General features: G+C 46.5%; 1 protein-coding gene across 36 annotated transcripts in view; it reads right to left on the bottom strand.

Annotated features, from left to right (window-relative positions):
- ENOX1 (ecto-NOX disulfide-thiol exchanger 1) overlaps positions 1-18,655 on the bottom strand; it is a 658,487-nt gene that overhangs the window by 67,961 nt on the left and 571,871 nt on the right. For all 36 annotated transcript variants that reach the window (XR_014819514.1, XR_014819513.1, XR_014819515.1 and 33 more), the window contains 2 exons: positions 7,193-7,300; positions 933-989 (listed from right to left, as the gene is read on the bottom strand). Coding sequence is in view for 26 of the 36 variants with exons in the window: in XM_084981818.1 (XP_084837944.1) it covers positions 933-989; positions 7,193-7,300 (165 nt within the window). In the remaining 10 variants the exon portion in view is untranslated. The remainder of the gene's footprint in view (positions 1-932; positions 990-7,192; positions 7,301-18,655) is intronic.

The following is an 18,655-nucleotide window of genomic DNA, read 5'->3' as shown; positions in this document are numbered from 1 at the left end:
ACTGTTCTGGGTCAGAAACAGCGGCGGTCCAAGTTCAAGGGCTTTGCTGGAAACCCTCTTCAGCATAGTAACCATTTCCCTACTATCTTCATTGACAGGCAAACTTAACAAATACATATGCAATCTACAACTCATTAACCTGTTGGGTCTCGTTTCATTCCCCCCCCCACACACACACATCATTAGTTTATAGCTTTGAAATTATAAAGGGCTCAGACAAATTCATTGAGATTATAATTTTGGGGGTGATCTTTTTAGGGCCACCCCTGCAGTAGACAGAAATCCCAGGCTAGGGGTCAAATCGGAGCTGCAGTTGCCACCCTACACCACAGCCACAGCCATGCAGGATCCAAGCCACGTCTGCCACCTACATCACAGCTCATAGCAACGCCTGATCCTTAACCCACTGAGTAATGCCAGGGATTGAACCTGCAACCTCATGGATACTAGCTGGGTTCCTTACTGCTGGGCCACAATGGGAACTCCGAAATTAGAATTTTCATATAAAGATGAGCTCAAGTATTTCCATGTTGGCATCTGGTAACCTAAGATAATGATCCCACCATACTTTATAGCCAAACCATGCATAGTAATTTTATTTATTTAGTTTTCTTTTTTTGCTTTTTAGTACTGCACCTACAGCATATGGCGGTTCCCAGGCTAGGGGTTGAATTGGGATCCGAGCTGCATCTGCTCATGGCAATACCAATCCTTAACCCACTGAGTGAGGCCAGGGATCGCACCCGCAATCTCATGGTTCCCAGTCGGATTCATTTTCTCTGCGCCACAACGGGAACTCTGACACATAGTAATTTTAATAAGCCACCAAGAGACAGGGCTTCTGATTCCCTTGAGTAATAAAGTGCCACATTCTCGTGGGCATTCAACCAACACTGAGAAACAAGAGGAAACCCCAGATGCGTGGTACCTACGTTTGTGTCCTCATGACTGTGGCCATTGGTCTCCACCAACTCCTTGGTACCCTTCAGCTGCAGATGTGAAGAAAAAAACAAAACCCCAAATGAATAAACAAGCATATCTATTAAGCACATATCATCCTGCTAACCTTGATTTATCTGACGGTGCACTTGATAAAACTTCCAACAAGAAAAAAACAGATGGGGCCCATAATTCTAACAAGTCTTAGAAATCAGTTCGAGACCAATATTTTATGGGACTTGAGGGCTGGCAAGAAATAAATGGGCCTTGGTCATTATTTTTAAATAATAAGATTAGAAAGCAGTTCCGTAGGCATAAAATGTATAAAATTGGTTCTTAAGAATAATAAATGATTTCATTTTCTCGTTGTATTGCTATTAATTTAAACCCTGCAGTGTTTGCAAGTTGCCACGGGCTAAATGATGTTACGTTAACGATGATTCGTGAATGAGGTGTTTTCGCCTGCTTTCAACATGCCACAGTGCTACTGGACGGGGCCTCCTTGGGAAACTATGCGAACGACTGGCGTGGTTTCTGGAGGCCTCGAAGAAGACGATTTGCTTCTTTGGGGAAAGGAAGAATCGGGAACCCATCTCCCTGGTCACCAAAGCAGTAGAAGAAAAGCTGTTTCTCGAATGAGATTTTTTTTAACAGGGCACATTTGAAAATGCCTCTCTTTCCCTCTTCTCTCGCAGAGGGCTTTGGAGGAATCAGTTAGCGGGAGATTTTTCTGGAAACCTTTTATTGGCATTTTATGCTAGCATGACTCAAAGCCGACCCATGGAAACGGAGAACAGGGGCAAGGGGGAGCAGGCCTTGAAGCTGGTGGCAGTATAATAATAAGTCTTCCTGGCTTATTATGTTTGGGAAGGCGCACCTTTTTTTTTTAATTAATGTGTTATTTTAAAAATTGTATTATTTATTTATTTATTTAAATAGAGTATAGTTAATTTACAATGTTGTGCCAAGTGCTGTACAGCATAGTCACCCAGTCACACATACATATGGTTCTTTTTCTTTTTTCTTTTTTTTCTTTTTTTGGTCTTTTTGCCTTTTCTAGGGCTGCTCCTGTGGCATATGGAGGTTCCCAGGCTAGGGGCTGAATTGGAGCTGTAGCCACCGGCCTACGCCAGGGCCACAGCCACTCCAGATCCAAGCCATGTCTGCGACCTACACCACAGCTCATGGCAATGGTGGATCCTCAACCCACTGAGCGAGGCCAGGGATCGAACCCGAAATCTCAGTGTTCCTAGTTGGATTCGTTAACCACTGAGCCACGACGGGCACTCCCCATATGTTCTTTTTCTCATACCATCTTCCGTCATGGTCTATCCCAAGAGACTGGATAGAGTTCCCTGTGCTGTACAGTAGGACCTTAGTGCTTATCCATTCCAAATGCATCTACTGACCCCAAATGCCCCGCCCAGGGGGAGGGGGTATGGGGGGAGGAAAGCAGCATCTTCTACATCATCTTTTTTTTTTTTCCTGTCTTTTGTCTTTTTAGGGCCGCACCCGTGGCATATGGAGGTTCCCAGGCTAGGGGTCTAATTGGAGCTACAGCTGCCAGCCTACACCACAGCAACAGCAACTCAGGATCCGAGCCACATCTGTGACCCACACCACAGCTCGTGGAAACGCTGGATCCTTAACCCACTAAGCGAGGCCAGGGATCGAAACGTGCAACCTCATGGTTCCTGGTCAGATTCGTTAACCACTGAGCCATGACAGGAACTCCCTGCATCCTTTTTATGCCTAAAAGAAAGTATTCATGGAGGGATAGACATGCTTAAAGTTTCAAAGAAAATAAATGCACATATACCACTCATGGGTTTGATTCTTATGTTGGTTCTTTTGGGCTCTTTTGAAGTGTTAAAATGAAAGCTTCTTTGGCTTTTGGAAGGCAACCTCAAACTCTCGGCAAGAAAGCCATACACCCTCCAAGCCAAGAGAGGGGCTCTGCCCAAGACGTGGCGACAGGATGGAGCTGAGAAGGGGACAGCTGATGGTGGATCAGCGCAGCGGATCGGGGCTCCCTTCCGCCTCGTCCCATTTGAGGAAGCAACATTTTTCCCAATTTCTTCGGGGCTGCACCACTGATGTTTCCACACATAAGAGACAAGGAAGAGAGGGCAGTGTGACACACATGAGAAGAAAGAGGGCCCCACAGCGACAGGAGTACCACCTGCTATCAGAGGGACAAAGGGACTTAAAAATCCCTCTCTCTTGTCCTAGCTCAAGGTTCTTATCTTTTCTTTCTTCTCTTTCTTCCTTCTCTTCTTTCTTTCTTCTTTCTCTTCCTTCCCCTCTCTCCTCCCTCTCCTCCTCTCTCTCTTTCTTTCTTTACAGCAGGTGGAGGTCCCCAGGCCAGGAATCCTGAGTAACAGCAGTAACCAAAGCCACAGCTGTGACAGCACCAGCTCCTTAAGTGGATAAGCCGCCAGGGAACTCCGCAAGATTTTCTTATCATAATGTTCCTCATCATCTTCCCCTTCATCAGCCCTCCCTGCTCATCTGTGCTTCCTGGAGTCAAAAGGAAGCTTGGCTCAGGAGAAGGTTTTCTTTTTCAGTGGAAGGAATGGACGGTGCTATTAAAGCCAGTCCCACCTTCACACGTTTCCCAGGACCAACAGGCTGTCCATCTTCTTGCATTTAAGTAAATTCCATCATCAGAAAAAAAAAAAAAAAAAAAAAGAGTTCCCGTCATAGCACAGCGGACATGAATCCAACTGGGAAACATGAGGTTGCAGGTTCGATCCCTGGCCTCACTCAGTGGGTTAAGGATCTGGCGTGAACTGTAGTGTAGGTTGCAGATGCAGCTCAAATCCCATGTTGCTGTGGTTGTGGCGTAGGCCAACGGCTGCAGCTCCTATTGAACCCCTAGCCTGGGCACCTCCATATGCTGCAGGTGAGGCCCTAAAAAGAAAAAAAAAAATTTCCATCATTGGTCTCCATGTTATGCTCTCTGTGCATGTGTGTGTGTATGTGTGTATGTGTGTGTGTGTGTGTGTGTGTTGTGAGATCTCACTCCCCATCTACCTGCTCTCTTCTGCCAGATCCACACAGGTCCCCCCTCCCCTACCAGCAGAAGCTACAGGCTGGCCACTACTTTGCCCTCACTGGCCTCCCCCCGTTTTGTCCTGAGCTGCTGTTCTCCTCCAGCTGGAGGGCTGGACCTCTCGCCTGAGGATACGTGGGTTTGTATACAGGCTGCGGGTGCCAGTACCCCCTTTGCAAGGGAACTGAAAGGCTGGAGCCAGCATCTTCACAGGGTGTTGCTGGAATGAGCCTGCCTTCCCTGGGCTGGAGATGCGAATGAGGGTCTGCCTCCCGACCTGTTCCTCCTTTTCAGGATTTCCATCCAGTGGCAGTTGCTTTAAAGAGCAAAACTGGAAGTCCTCAGAGGAGGGTATATCTTTTCCTGTGTGTGTGTGTGTGTGTGTGTGTGTGTGTGTGTGTGTGTGTGTGTGTGTCTACATAATAACAAGACTTTAGGGCCAAATCATATCTCCAAAAAAAAAAAGCATCTATGAAGATGCAGGTGTAATTCCTATACTTGTTCAGTAGGTTAAAGGATCCGGTGCTGCCATGAGCTGTAGTGTAGGTTGCAGACGCGGCTCAGATCTGGCATGGCTGTGGCCCTGGTGTAGGCCGGCAGCTGTAGCTCTGATTCAGCCCCTAGTCTGGGAACTTCCAGATGCTGCAGGTGTGGCCCTACAAAGAAAAAAGAAAAAAAATCTCCACCTGTTTAATTCCTATCTATGCAGGTACAGAAGATGCATTCACATGTATACCTAGTCTACTCAAGTTCAAAGAGAGCCTTGGAAGGCAATGTTCATGGAGACAGAGGTGTTTTTATTTTTTGTCTTTTTGCCATTTCTTGGGCTGCTCCCGCAGCATATGGAGGTTCCCAGGCTAGGAGTTGAATCGGAGCTGTAGCCGCCAGCCTATGGCACAGCCACAGCAACTCGGGATCTGAGCCCCGTCTGCAACCTACGCCACAGCTCACGGCAACACCGGATCCTTAACCCACTGAGCGAGGCCAGGGATTGAACCTGCAACCTCACGGTTCCTAGTCGGATTCGTTAACCACTGAGCCACGATGGGAACTCCCAGAGATGTGTTTTTAAATGTATGTCTGTGTGTGGGTCGTGGCTTCAGAGGAATGGAAGGGACGGTCCATTGCCTGCTCTCATTTGCACCCATCACAGGGGCACTGGCTGAGGGGCTCTCAGGAAAACAGCCGCGTAGGTGACAATAGCTCTCAGCTGCCTCGAGTCTTCCTGGACTTTGGTCTTCTCGGTGTCTTTGCTTGAAAAAGAGCCATCCCATTAGTTCAGCAGATTTAAAAATGCTTCCTTCCCAGTAGTATCTCTTAGGTCTTTAAAGATTTTCGTTGTTCTGAGTCTTTTACTGTTCCCCGTTTTTCTTGCTTTCTTTGGTTTAATAAGTAATGGACAATGGAGCGCGATGCTTCACCAAAGCCTGGGTGTGCACACTGCTCTTTAAAAACCCAAGGCCCTAACAAGGAGACGGCCGTGCATTCTGCGAGACTTCGCGTGTATGTTTATGACTGGAGTTGGGACTTCAAATCAAAATAAAGGATTGGAGTCATTTAGAGCAAGAGAAATTCACCCTTCCTCATCCCAGTAAATCAAGGAGGCAGAGAGAGAAAACATAAAACAACACAGCTCAGAGCCCTGTCTCTTTGATCAGGAGCCAATCTGGACGAAATCAGCTCCGCTTTGCAAAACCTTTTAATAATGTAAAGGAAGAAAGCCTAGTGACTGCAGGCCTCCTCGATGCAGGTCACTGGGAATTGAGTCATCCTTTTTTTTTTTTTTTTTCAGTTCAGCCAAACTTATCCCAAATCGTACGAGCCAGCCTGCCCTTGAAGTTCCTGAATCCATCTTCATCATGTAAAGATAATGATTGGTTTCAGAAAGCATCTTCCTCCAGGGCTATAAAATCTTATCGACTACCCACCATTGCTGCTTTCTCCTCACACATCCCTTATCCTTTTAGGGGAAAGTAACGAAGAATATATTTGCTTGATTCCAAACCGCTAAAAAGTAAACATCTCTAGCAAAGGGACTGAGTCACAGCCAACTAGGGTCATACTCTTCCAGCTGCAGGGTTTTTTTTTTTTTTTAAATAGCGCTTTTGAAGGTATACATGCATGTTGTGCAAAGCGCTTTCTCCTATACCACGGTGGGTGAAAAATTTAAAGTAATTTCAACGTGATTGTCCTCAAAGGGTTGGGGTCCCTAAATGTGATTTTCTCCCCTCTTCCGTTTAGCATTCATTTTCTCGTGGGCAGCACGTGAAAGGCCAGAAACAGGAGATCATGTCAAGAGCTCGCTTGGCTTCTCCCGGGTAGACACGGGGCTTAGAGTTCACTCAGTTGTCGGGCGATCCATCTTTGCCTGCTCTAAGACAATACTTTCACATCCACCTGTCAATGTCAGGCCACACTTTAGTATCCGAGAAAGCCAGGATGCAACGATCAGATTTACAAACTTCGTATAAAAAGGTTTGTGGCTCACCCTGCTTAGATAAGTGGCCTGATGCACAGGGAAGATTTTTTTTTTTAATGTCGCTATGAATCAGTCCTTCCTATGCACATCTGCAGAAGGACTGTGGGCTATGCTAACCTCATTTTGCTCCTGATTAGACTTTAGAGGAAACGAGCTACTTGCCTTTTTTTTTTTTTCTTCTGCTTGCTTTTTAGGGCCACACATGTGGCACACGGAAGTTCCCAGGCTAGGGGTTGAATCGGAGCTGCAACTGCCGGCCACAGCCACAGCCACAGCCACTCCAGATCCGAGCCATGTCTGCGACCTGCACCACAGCTCACAGCAATACAGGATCCTTAACCCACTGAATGAGGTCAGGGATCGAACCTGCATCCTCATGGACACGAGTCGGACTCATTACCACTGAGCCACGATGGGAACTCCCTAGCTGCTTGCTTGGAAATGGATCTGCACGGATAATGTTTTAAAACTTTATCCACATGCATCTTTCTTTGGGAAGAAACTTTCACACACCACTGGGGGGCTTGGGTGGGTCTAAAGAGGTACCAGCTTGAGAACAGAGATACTGGAGATGAAATAAGAAATTCCGCGTGGCAAAACTGCAAGGAGGTTGAGAAAGTCTGGGCTAATCACAGCACAGGTTACCTTCAGTGGTGTCTGCGCATGTGTGGAGCACAGGGGAGGTGCGAGTCGGTGTCAGGGCAGGTGCACTCACTTACCTGTTCCTGGAGGACTTTGAGTAATGCTTGTGTGTGTGACTGCTCTTCCTTTGCTTGCTCCAGTTCTGACTTTTTGTTGTTTAACTCCTCCTGGATGGTCAGCAGTTGCTGTGAAATTAAGGGAGATTTAAGATAAGTAGGACTGAAGGCCCGTGGATATCCAAAACAGACCCCCCAAAACACGGAGGAAAAGATGTGCACACATCTTCAATCTGAATGCGGACTTCAGCTGACCTTTTTCCTAATGTGTCTTTCATCCCCGACTTGTGTAGGAAGTTGCAGTTAATGCTATAACATAGGCTGTTTGTGCTACCGATGCTACTGAAGGCACCTTTGTAGCCCCTTGAAATAAATGCCTATTAATAAATGCCTGTTCAAAATATGCAGAAGAGTGTTAAGAAACCAAAACATCTTGAAAGCTGAAGCAATTAAATAATAATCACACTCGCAGCAACACAGATGGAACTAGAGACTCTCATACCAAGTGAAGCAGGTCAGAAAGAGAAGGACAAATACCATATGATATCACTTATATCTGGAACCTAATACACGGCGCACATAAACCTTCCCACAGAACAGAAACTCATGGGCTTGGAGAACAGACTTATGGTTGCCAAGGGGGAGGGAGTGGGATGGATTGAGAATCTGGGGTTGATAGATGCAAACGATTGCCTGTGGAATGGATAAGCCATGAGATCCTGCTGTAGAGCCCTGGGAACTAGATCTAGTCACTTGTGATGGAGCCTGATGGAGGATAATTCGAGAAAAAGAATGTATATATGCATGTGTGACTGGGTCACCTTGCTATACAGTAGAAAATTGACAGAACACTGTAAATCAGCTGTAATGGAAGAAATAAAAATCAATTAAAAAATAAAAGCACTTAACCTAATTAAGCCACCTTGTCCGGGGTTACTTCATTTTGACTATGACCCTAAAGCCAGCTTCACTGCTAGCTCTGTACAGCTGCTTCACCAGGTGGCTGGGGCCACAAAAGATCCTTTTACTTTCTCTGTTATGACGGTGATGTTTTTGAAGATCAGCAGGACCGAAGCCCAAACTGCAATCAATATATCAGCCGAGAAAATTGCTGATATAAGCTGTCAAAACACTAAGCTATGGCCGTCGCTGCTATTCTGAAGCCAGGCCATGGAAGGGATTTCTGTGAACCTTGAGGGCTCCTTGTCCTCTCAGCCGTAACTCCTCTGGAGGCTTAGCCTGTCCGCCAGGAGGACGGGGCTGCTCGGCACTAATTCTTTGCAACATGGTTATAGGCTAATATATACACTGGCTGGAGAACACATCCAGGAGCTTCGAAACCGGCCCTGGAAACAGCTACGTGTACTCCAAGCTTCTGGATAACAAAGGGCTAGTTTGAAAAACAGATGTGCAATTCTTTTTTTGGTGTGTTTTTTGGTCGCCCCATGGGATACAGAGTTCCCCGGCCAGGGAATCAGATCCTAGCCACACTGCAACCGAAACCATGGCTGTGGCAATGCCAGATCCTGAACCCACTGTGCTGGGCCAGGGATCGAACCTGCATCCCAGTGCTCCCCTGATCCCACTGCACCAGAGTGGGAACGCCTAAGGGCATTTCTTCTGCCTCCACACGGACCAAGGGCTGCACTGATGATATGAAAATGTTTCTGTGTTCCTGATGGGAGGGTAGCTGTTTCCAGGCTGAGGTTGCTTCTTCGGGGCCTTAACAAGCTGGCCGCAGAGCTGCCAGGCTGGTTCTTACTGAATAAACACTGGCGTTGGATTCCTGATGCTTAAACCTCCCAACTGGAGGGATTAAGTGAAATCTTCAAAACCACTAGTTTGGGGGTATGGGGTGGGGCCGGAAGTGCTCAGGAAAACAGGCCACGCCTCTCCCCTGGGCTTGGCTCATCCTGCTCCCTCATCCGGCTCTAGAGAGAGATTTAAACACCTACTTTGGTCCCATAGCATAAACAGTGATTTGCCTGCAGTTTCCTAAACCCTCAGGGTCTCTTATGTCCCCACCTGCTCACATGAGAATCACAACCCAGGCAACACCCCACCCCCACCCCCGCCCAGGGCTCCCTTAACACTTTGAGTGATTTAATTGGACACCGAATGATTAAAGTGCAGAAACCAAGAGGCCACATTGTACTTTGGCACCGTGACATGTGACTAAAATGAGTTGCCAAACTGTGAGGAATGACCCTGTGCCTTGATTCTCCTTCGCAACCAGCCCCAGGACAGTCCCGAGGGGACCTGGTGCTCTGGCTTCAAGGATGCCAAGGACATTTTTATGACCTTGGACAATTTCCAACCCAACCCTTAAAGCTTGTTTAGTTAGTTATTTAGTCTTTGTAGGGCCACACCCGCGGCATATGGAGGTTCCCAGGCTAGGGGTGGAATCGGAGCTGTATAGCCTCAGGCCTACACCACAACTACAGCAACACCAGATCCAAGCCGCATCAGTGACCTACACCACAGCTCAGGGCAACGCTGGATCCTTAACCCACTGAGTGAGGCCAGGGATCGAACCTCAACCTCATGGCTCCTCGTCGGATTCATTAACCACTGAGCTGCGACGGGAACTCCCTGAATCTGCCATTTTATCCACACATTTACAACACTTCTTCATTCTATAAAAACACACTCACCCTCCCCTTGACCTCACTTCTCATCCTATCTCACTCTTCCTTGGACTCACACTTTTAAAATAAAACCTTGTCTCTCCCATCCCCACTTTCTTCTCAGATCTAGGCAACCACTTTCAATGGTTTCTGTCCTCTTTATTTGAATGTTTTCCCGAAATACATAGTTGTTTTGTGAGTATGCATTTGTATGGGAGTGATAGTGTCATGTTCCTTGTTTTACTATGTTTTTACTAAGCATTGTGTTTCTTTCTTTGTTTCTTTTCTTTTTTTTTTTTTGTCTTTTTGTCTTAGGGCTGCACCCATAGCATGTGGAAGTTCCCAGACTAGGGGTCCAATCGGAGCCACAGCTGCCAGCCTACACCACAGCCACAGCCACACCAGATCTGAGCCAAGTCTGCGACCTACACCACAGCTCAGGGCAATGCCGGATCCTTAACCCACTGAGCGAGGCCAGGAATTGAACCTGTGTCCTCATGGATGCTAGTCAGACTCATTTCCACTGAGCCACAACAGGAACTCCTGCATTGTGTTTCTAATGTGTATTTCTCTATCTCACTATTGCTTCTGATGGCTGCATAATATTTTGTGGAATATATATTTGGTGAATTATACCTATTCCACTTTCCTAGTGAAGTCCCGTCAGGTTTGCTCCAATCCCCCTCACCCTGTACACGGCTGCAGCGGAAGGTGCTTGTGCACATACCCTATGGACCTGTGGGAGACTCTGCCTGGTGTGTATCCGGCAGCAGAGCTGCTGGGGACAGGGCGTTGCCTGAGCTCACTGCCAAAGCCGCTTCACAGAGTGGCTGGAGCAGCCTACCCACCCACCAGTGCTACAGGGATTCCTGTGCCCACGCCCACATTAACGCTTGCATTATTCATCTTCCTAACATTTGGCAGTCTAATCACATCAAGATACTTCCTCTTTCCAAAATCACATACTTTTCTGACTCCCTCTGACTTGAAGCATCTCATTATGTTTGCCAGATATTGAGATATTTTTCTTTCCTCCCTTCCTTCCTCTCTCTCTCTCTTTCCTTCTTTCTTTCTGCCACTTGCAGCATGTGGAGTTCCCCAGCCAGGGATCAGATCTGAGACATAGGTGTGACCTATGCTGCAGCTATGGGAACACTGGATCCTTTACCTCACTGTGTTGGACTGGGGATCAAATCCAAGTCTTTGTGCTACAAAGATGCCACTGATCCCGTTGCACCACAGTGGGAACTCCTATTGAGGTTATTGACCCTTCTTAAAAGAACAGTACAGGAGTTCCCATCATGGCTCAGTGGTTAATGAATCTGACTAGCATCCACGAGGATGCAGATTCAATCCCTGGCCTTGCTCAGTGGGCTAACGATCTGGCATTGCTACTATGGTGTAGGTCACAGACTCGGGGCTCAGATCCCACGTTGCTGTGGCTCTGGCCTAGGCTGGCAGCTACAGCTTCAATTTGACCCCTAGCCTGGGAACCTCCATATGCCGCGGGAGCGGCCCCAAAAAGCAAAAAAAAAAAAAAAGCAAAAAAAAAAAAAAAAAAAGAAGTACAGATGCTAGACATGGAGAGCAGACTTATGGTTGCTGTGGTTGGGGGCAGGGATTGGAAGGACAGGGAGTCTGGGGTTAGTAGATGCAAATTATTACATTTAGAATGAATAAGCAATGACGTCCTACTGTATAGCACAGGGAAGTATGTCCTGTCTCTTGGGTGGAACGTGGTGGAAGATAGTATGAGAAAGAGAATGTACATATAGATATGACTGGGTCGCTACGGTGGACAGCAGAAATTGACACGACTCTGTAAATCACTGTAAAAAGGAATAGTTAAGGGTAGGGATTCTTAAATCTGGGGAATGTATCAAACATACTGATTCCCGGGCCCCACTGGCGACCAATTAATTCAAAATAGCTAGGGGAGGGTTCCCAGGCAGAGATACTTAAAAAAAAAAAAAAAATTCACAGATAATTCTCACGTGTAACTGAGAATGAACACCACTGTCTCCTGAAATGCGTACTTAACTCCCTACCTGTTACAACATAAACTCCATCCAGAGTCCCCTACTCAGACTGTTTTCACTCAAGTCACCAATGCTTTTATTATGATTATTATTATTTTTGCCTTTTGCTTGTGAGGGCCGCATGTACGCCATATGGAGGTTCCCAGGCTAGGGGTCAAATCAGAGCTGTAGCTGCCGGCCTACACCACAGCCACAGCCACCCCAGATCCGAGCCATGTCTGAGACCTACACCACAGCTCATGGCAACGCCGGACCCTTCACCCATGGATTGAGGCCAGGGATCAAACCCACGTCCTCATGATAGCAGTCTGGTTCGGTACCACTGAGTCACGACTCAGGATGCAGTTAGAAAAGCTGCATCTGTGCTGTATCTGTGACCTACCACAGCTCATGGCAACACTGGATCCTTGACCCACTGAGCAAGGCCAGGGATGGAACCCCAGTCCTCATGGATACTAGTTGGGTTCGTTACTGCTGAGCCACAACAGGAACTCCCGCCATTCAATTTTACGCTAACTTAAAGAATGCTTTCATGGAGTTCCTATCGTGGCTCACTGGAAACAAATCTGACTAGTATCCATAAGGATTCGGGTTTGATCCCTGGCCTCACTCAGTGAGTTAGGGATCTGGTGTTGCTGTGAGCTGTGGTGTGGGTCGCAGATGTGGCTGCGGTGTAGGCGAGCAGCTGCAGCTCCGATCCAACCCCTAGACTGGGAACTTCCATAAGCCACAGGTGCGGCCCTAAAAAGCAAAACAAAACAAACACAAACAAACAAACAAAATCTGTAATAATTTTTTTAAAAAGTCAAAAAGAATGCTTTCAGGCTTCCTACAATAGACAAGAGCCCCATCCTCCAGGTGGGTGGGAACCCTCGCCAGGACACATGGTTGGGCTCGGGGTGGCGGCTTGATTTCACCGCCCTCCTTTCATTCAGCCTGGTGCCCTTGTCCAGGGCAAAACCTACACAACTATACGCAGTGATTTGGGCTTCTTCCTCAGGAAAGACCTCCTCCCGTCACCCATGCAAAGTCAACTGTTCTAACTTCCAAGCTGCAAAAGTATTTTTATGATACATGTCACAGAGACCTTTCTAACTAGACTACATCCACCAACGGTAGGGTCAATAATTGAGTTACCTCTGACCCATAGTCAGGGCTGAATGAATGAACGCGTGAAGAGGCGAGTGAAGGCTTGCTCTGGTTTCCCCAAATCTATGAGATTAAGCCAAAAACAAACCCCAAAACCCATACACACAGAGATAAATATGAAAATAAGCACAAAAAAAAAAACCTACCTGAGGATCTATTAGTGGATAATTTATTGTTCAAGACATATGGGTAAAGGAAGCCTTCAGAGGAAAACAGCGGTTCCATTTAGGATATTTTGATTCAGTCCTCTGCAAGTTCCATACAGCCTCCTTAAGCGACAGGGGATTATTCTTAAAAGTCTACTGAAGTTCAATCAGTGAGTTTATAACTATACAATTTCTCTCCCATGGTCCACCAAAAAAATAAATAAGTAAATAAACCCAAAACCCAAAACAAATAAACCAAAACCACCACTAGAGGAAAACAAAATCAACACCCCTAGACTACTTCTTGCATTTCTTCAAATTATTTCTTTTGTTTATAAGACAGAAACTCACGAATCTAATGTTTATCTCTTCAAAACAGTAATGGTTCCAAAATGCTATTATTTGACCTGATAGCCTATAAAAGCAATGAGATAATCCACGACTAGATAATTTAAGTCAGGCTTTCCGGTCTTCTTTTTTTTTCCCACTTGAAATTTATGAGACTGTATAATACTCTTTCGAGTTTGGATTTTTAAGTACCAAAGTGCCTCAATTACAGAAGTTCACAGGCAGCTAGAACTTAATCAGAGGAGACGCTCGGTTCGATTGGCTGACTGCAGCATAATTTTAATTTAACATTGGAGAGTATGGCATTAAACAGATGCACTATTACATTTTTTGGTGGTTCCAATTGAGTGTGTTCCAATTAGACAATTATCCATATGCCCATCAAGTGCAAACACACTGGTGGACAGTAACAGGTAAATAAGTGCCGTACCTGACATATCTTGCTATTTCCAGGCCACCGATTTAACAGGAGCATTTGTAACCCTCTCTGGGGATGGAGACGTCAGCGGGGAAGGGGTCTTTCGCTCTGACAAATTCGAAGAGCATTACAAATGCTATGGGGAGCCCTGGAGTAAGTGAGGTCACGTTTCCCTGTTTACAGATGGGCGAATTAGAGGTGCACACAGGTTAAGTCATGGATCCAAGGCCACAGTGTTTGGGAAAGACCCACAGTTCGATTTTCCTGTGGCCGACGGTGGTTTCCGCCCTGGCAACCACACTGCCCTGTCAATGTGAAATGGACATCAGGATGTGCCAGGCTTAAAGCCCTCCCAGCAGGAGTTCCCGTAGTGGTGCAGTGGTTAACGAATCCAACTAGGAACCAGGAGGTTGCGAGTTCGATCCCTTGCCTTGTTCAGTGGGTTAAGGATCCAGCGTTGCCGTGACCTGTGGTGTAGGTTGCACATGTGGCTCGGATTCCTGCGTTGCTGTGGCTCTGGCGTAGGTCAGTGGCTACAGCTCTGATTCAACCCCTAGCCCAGGAACTTCCATATGCCGTGGGAGCAGCCCTAGAAAAGGCAAAAAGACAAAAAAAACAAAAACAAAAACAAAAACAAACCCTCCCAGCAACGACATCCACGAGGCTCCACCATTTCCCCTTAAGAGTGAGGTCACGAGACACATGCCTTTGTGTATTTTTCTGTGAGCACTGTGATGGATTTAACTTTCCTTTAAAAAATTGTAACCTTTTCCTTGTCTGGTCTCCTGAAATTGTATTTATTTTGTTTTTCTTTTTTAAAATTAGTTGATTTACATTTTTATGCCAATCTCTGCTTTACAGCAAAGTGATCCAGTCATACATATACATATATATACATATTCTTTTTCTAACATTATCTTCCATCATGATCTATCCCCAAGAGACTAGATATAGCTCTCTGTGCTGTACAGTAGGACCTCATTGCTTATCCATTCTTTTTTTTTTTTTTTTTTAGTCTTTTGTCTTTTTAGGGCCGCACCCGTGGCATATGGAGGTTCCCAGGCTAGGAGTCCAATCGGAGCCACAGCTGCCAGGCTATGCCACAGCCACAGTAATGTGGGATCCGAGCCGTGTCTGCAACCTACACCACAGCTCACAGCAACACCGGATCCTTAACCCACTGAGCAAGGCCAGGGATCGAACCCCCAACCTCATGGTTCCTAGTCGGATTTGTTTCCGCTGCCCCACGACGGGAACTCGGACCTCATTGCTTACCCATTCTAAATGGAATAGTTTGCATCTACTAATCCCAAACTCCCCATCCATCCCACTGTCTCGATCCACCTCCTCTACCTGCCCCCATTGCTGCCCTGGCAACCACAAGTCAGTTCTCTATGTCTGTGAGCTTGTTTCTGTTTTGTAGACAGGCTCATTTGTGCCATAGTTTAGATTCCACTACTCTGCAGGCTAGAAGGGAGTGGCAAGATATATTTAAGGTGATGACGGGGAGGAATCTAGAGCCACGAATGCTGTACCCAGCAAGGCTCTCATTAAGACTTGATGGAGAGATCAAAAGCTTTTCAGACGAGCCAAAGCTCAGAGAATTCAGTGCCTCCAAACCAGCTTTACAACAACTACGAAAGGAACTTCTTTACATAGAAAAGGCCACAATTAGGAACAAGAAACTTACAAATGAGAAAGCTCACTGGTAAAAGCAAAGATAATATAAAAGTGGGAAATCACCCAGTGATGAATATGGTATCAGACGTAGCAAGCACGAGAAGAGGACAAATGCAGAATGTTGACAATGCATTTGAAGTCGAAAGACCAGCAGCCAAAACCAATTCTGTGCATGTATAGATTGCTCTGTCCCTTAAGTTTTATAATTTTGTCCCTACGTGAAGTTATCGTATTGCAAACTGATCATATAAGGTTAGACCCCATGGAAGTCATTAACTATAGTGTAAATTCTCTGCATGAAGTACACCAGCCACGTCCTGTGGTTAGCAGACACTCACAGTGCTGTGATAGCTCAGGATCTTGGCAGGACTGGTGAGCTGCTGGGGGATGGAGGTGGTGGGTGGCACGACATTGGGAGGATCCCAAAATAGGACACTGTGTTTTCCATGGGGACGGAGACGTACTCTTTCTAAAGCTATGGTGGTAATGGGTCAGATGAACTCCAGGTGGATATATTACTGGAGGGAGTGGGATGGATGGGGAGTTAGGGGTTGATAGATGCAAACTATTCCATTTAGAATGGGTAAGCCATGAGGTCCTACTGTACAGCACAGGGAACTCTAGCCAATCATTTGGGATAGACCACGATGGAAGAAAACATGAAAAAAGAAAAAGGATATGTGTGTGTGTGTGTTTATGTGTGTGTGTGTGTATACATTGTGTATATGTATACAGACAATATATATATACCTTCATATATATATACACGCATATATGACTGGGTCACTTTGCTGTATAGCAGAAACGGGCACGACATTGGAAATCAACTACGATTTACACATTTTAAAAAATCCAGTGATATTCACTCATTCATTCCTGCATTCATTCATTCTTTCAATCATCACTTATCTTCCGAGTACAAGTGCTGGGCTAGATAATACAGAGCACAGGGAGGAAACAGACACGAAGTAGCCTGTTCTCAAGATCCTGGGTCACGAGGATGCTAATATGAACACCCTCATGAGTATGTATTTAGGGTGGCATGGAATACTCTGATCACGGCCATAACCAGTGTAGTTTCTTGAGGAGATTTCTGGGGATCAACTTAAGTGTTAGCCGAACTTGGGTTCGGGGGGCTCATTTTGAATCAGAACTTGTTCTACTGATTAGAAATAAACCACCAAATATTGATGCTTAAAGTCTGGAAATGTTTGAACACACAGAGTGTCACCAATTTAATGGGTGTTTTCTCTTTTGATTCATTTTTTTTTTTTTTTCTTTTTAGGGCCGCACCTGCAGCATATGGAAGTTCCCAGGTTAGGGGGTTGAATCGTAGCAGCAGCTGCTGGCCTATACCACAGCCACAACCATGCCAGATCCGAGACACAACTGCAACCTATACCACCACTCAAGGCAATGCCAGATCCTTAACCCACTGAGTGAGGCCAGGGATCGAACCCGCATCTTCATGTATAGCAGTCGGGTTCTTTTTTTTTTTTTTTTTTGGTGTTTTTGCCATTACTTGGGCCCCTCCCGCGGCATATGGAGGTTCCCAGGCTAGGGGTCGAATCGGAGCCATAGCCACCGGCCTATGCCAGAGCCACAGCAACGCAGGATCTGATCCAAGCTTGCAACCTACACTACAGCTCACGGCAATGCCGGGTCCTCAACCCACTGAACAAGGCCAGGGATCGAACCCACAACTTCATGGTTCCTAGTGGGATTCATTAACCACTGAGCCACGACGGGAACTCCCACCAGTCGGGTTCTTAATCCGCTAAGCCACAACAGGAGTTCCCTTGATTCAGTTTTAATAATTGTTATTCCGTTTCCATAACTCCCCTATAAATTCTATGCCCTACTGTGGGATACACCTGCAGGGCCAGTAGGTTATCACCTAAGGAGACAAAGTCCACTGACTTCCAGAGAGAGTTTTCCACTAAAGGCCAGGGTAGATGTGACTGTTTGGATGGACTCACCAATACCTAGTCTCTGTGGTGACACCTGCGGGCATCCAGCGTCACTACATCCGCACGCCTTGTTTACAAGCTGACTTCTCTGTGTACTTCAGCCTGCGGTCAGAACCCCACCTGTGGCAAGCTCTGCCGGATCCTTGTCACCTTATCCTGCCCCCTTGGTGAGGTCCTGCTCCCCAAACCCAGCTCGCTGCTCCTCCTGCCTTTCTTCCCAAGCCTCTCCAGACCTTCCACGCCTCAGCCCTGCTTTGGATCTACTGACTTCAGACCCGCTTAGGAAGCTCAGTCCTGCGTCCTGCTGCCTATGTCTTCCTGTGCCTATGTTCCATCTAACACCGAATCCCCAGCCAATCCCGGACTGCTGGGGAAAGTCTGAGACGTAGAAAAATCAAGCGCGCCTGATCACAACCTAAGAGCAAAGCTTTGCCTCAAGGCAAACACATCCAACAGCATTCCTGACAAAGGCAAGAAGCCCAGCCCAGGGGAAAGATGGCCATTTACCACCTGGTACCTACAACCTACACTTTTCTCCTTGGGGGGAGGAAAAAAAAAAAGATGGAATTGAACTAGTTTGCATTTTCCTGTCACACGAGGGGGTTAGACACCTCCAAATGTATTCCAGTTTTCAAATGTCATCTTGCTTCCACCTGCGGATGAAACTGCAACTTCAATTTACGGCAAAGTCCGACGGTGACCGAGCCGGTGGGCCACTTTATCCATCCCGGTGCCTCCTTCTCTGCCCCCAGCTCAGTGACCCCTGGGGAAGAAACATCTCTTGAAGCAAACCCCGCCGCTCAGATGACTGATAACAGGAACACCGGCTCATAGAAATGAAATTGTGCTCAGAGCCTAATATCCTATTACACCAGGCTATACATATTTAATTCCTTGGGTCTTTTCTCATAAATCAATTCCTTTGGGCCCTTAATCTCGTCAATATCTTTTCTGATATTGAATTTTAAATGCCATTCTCATTGCCAGGCAGAAAGGCAATCTCTTGCTTGTGATGGGATCAGGCTGCATTTACAGCTGAGAGATGCCTAGAGCCTGGCGCTGTTACCTGACCCTGCTAGGAAGATTCTGAGGTCAGCCCAACAGCCA

Source organism: Sus scrofa, chromosome 11 (assembly GCF_054392235.1).
Source record: "Sus scrofa isolate SSC_HxYL_T2T_F1_AM1 chromosome 11, Sscrofa_HxYL_maternal_Yorkshire_Landrace_v2.0, whole genome shotgun sequence".
Lineage (NCBI taxonomy): Eukaryota > Metazoa > Chordata > Mammalia > Artiodactyla > Suidae > Sus > Sus scrofa.
Note: the sequence above shows the minus strand (reverse complement) of the source record. Positions and strands in the feature narration are given on the sequence as shown.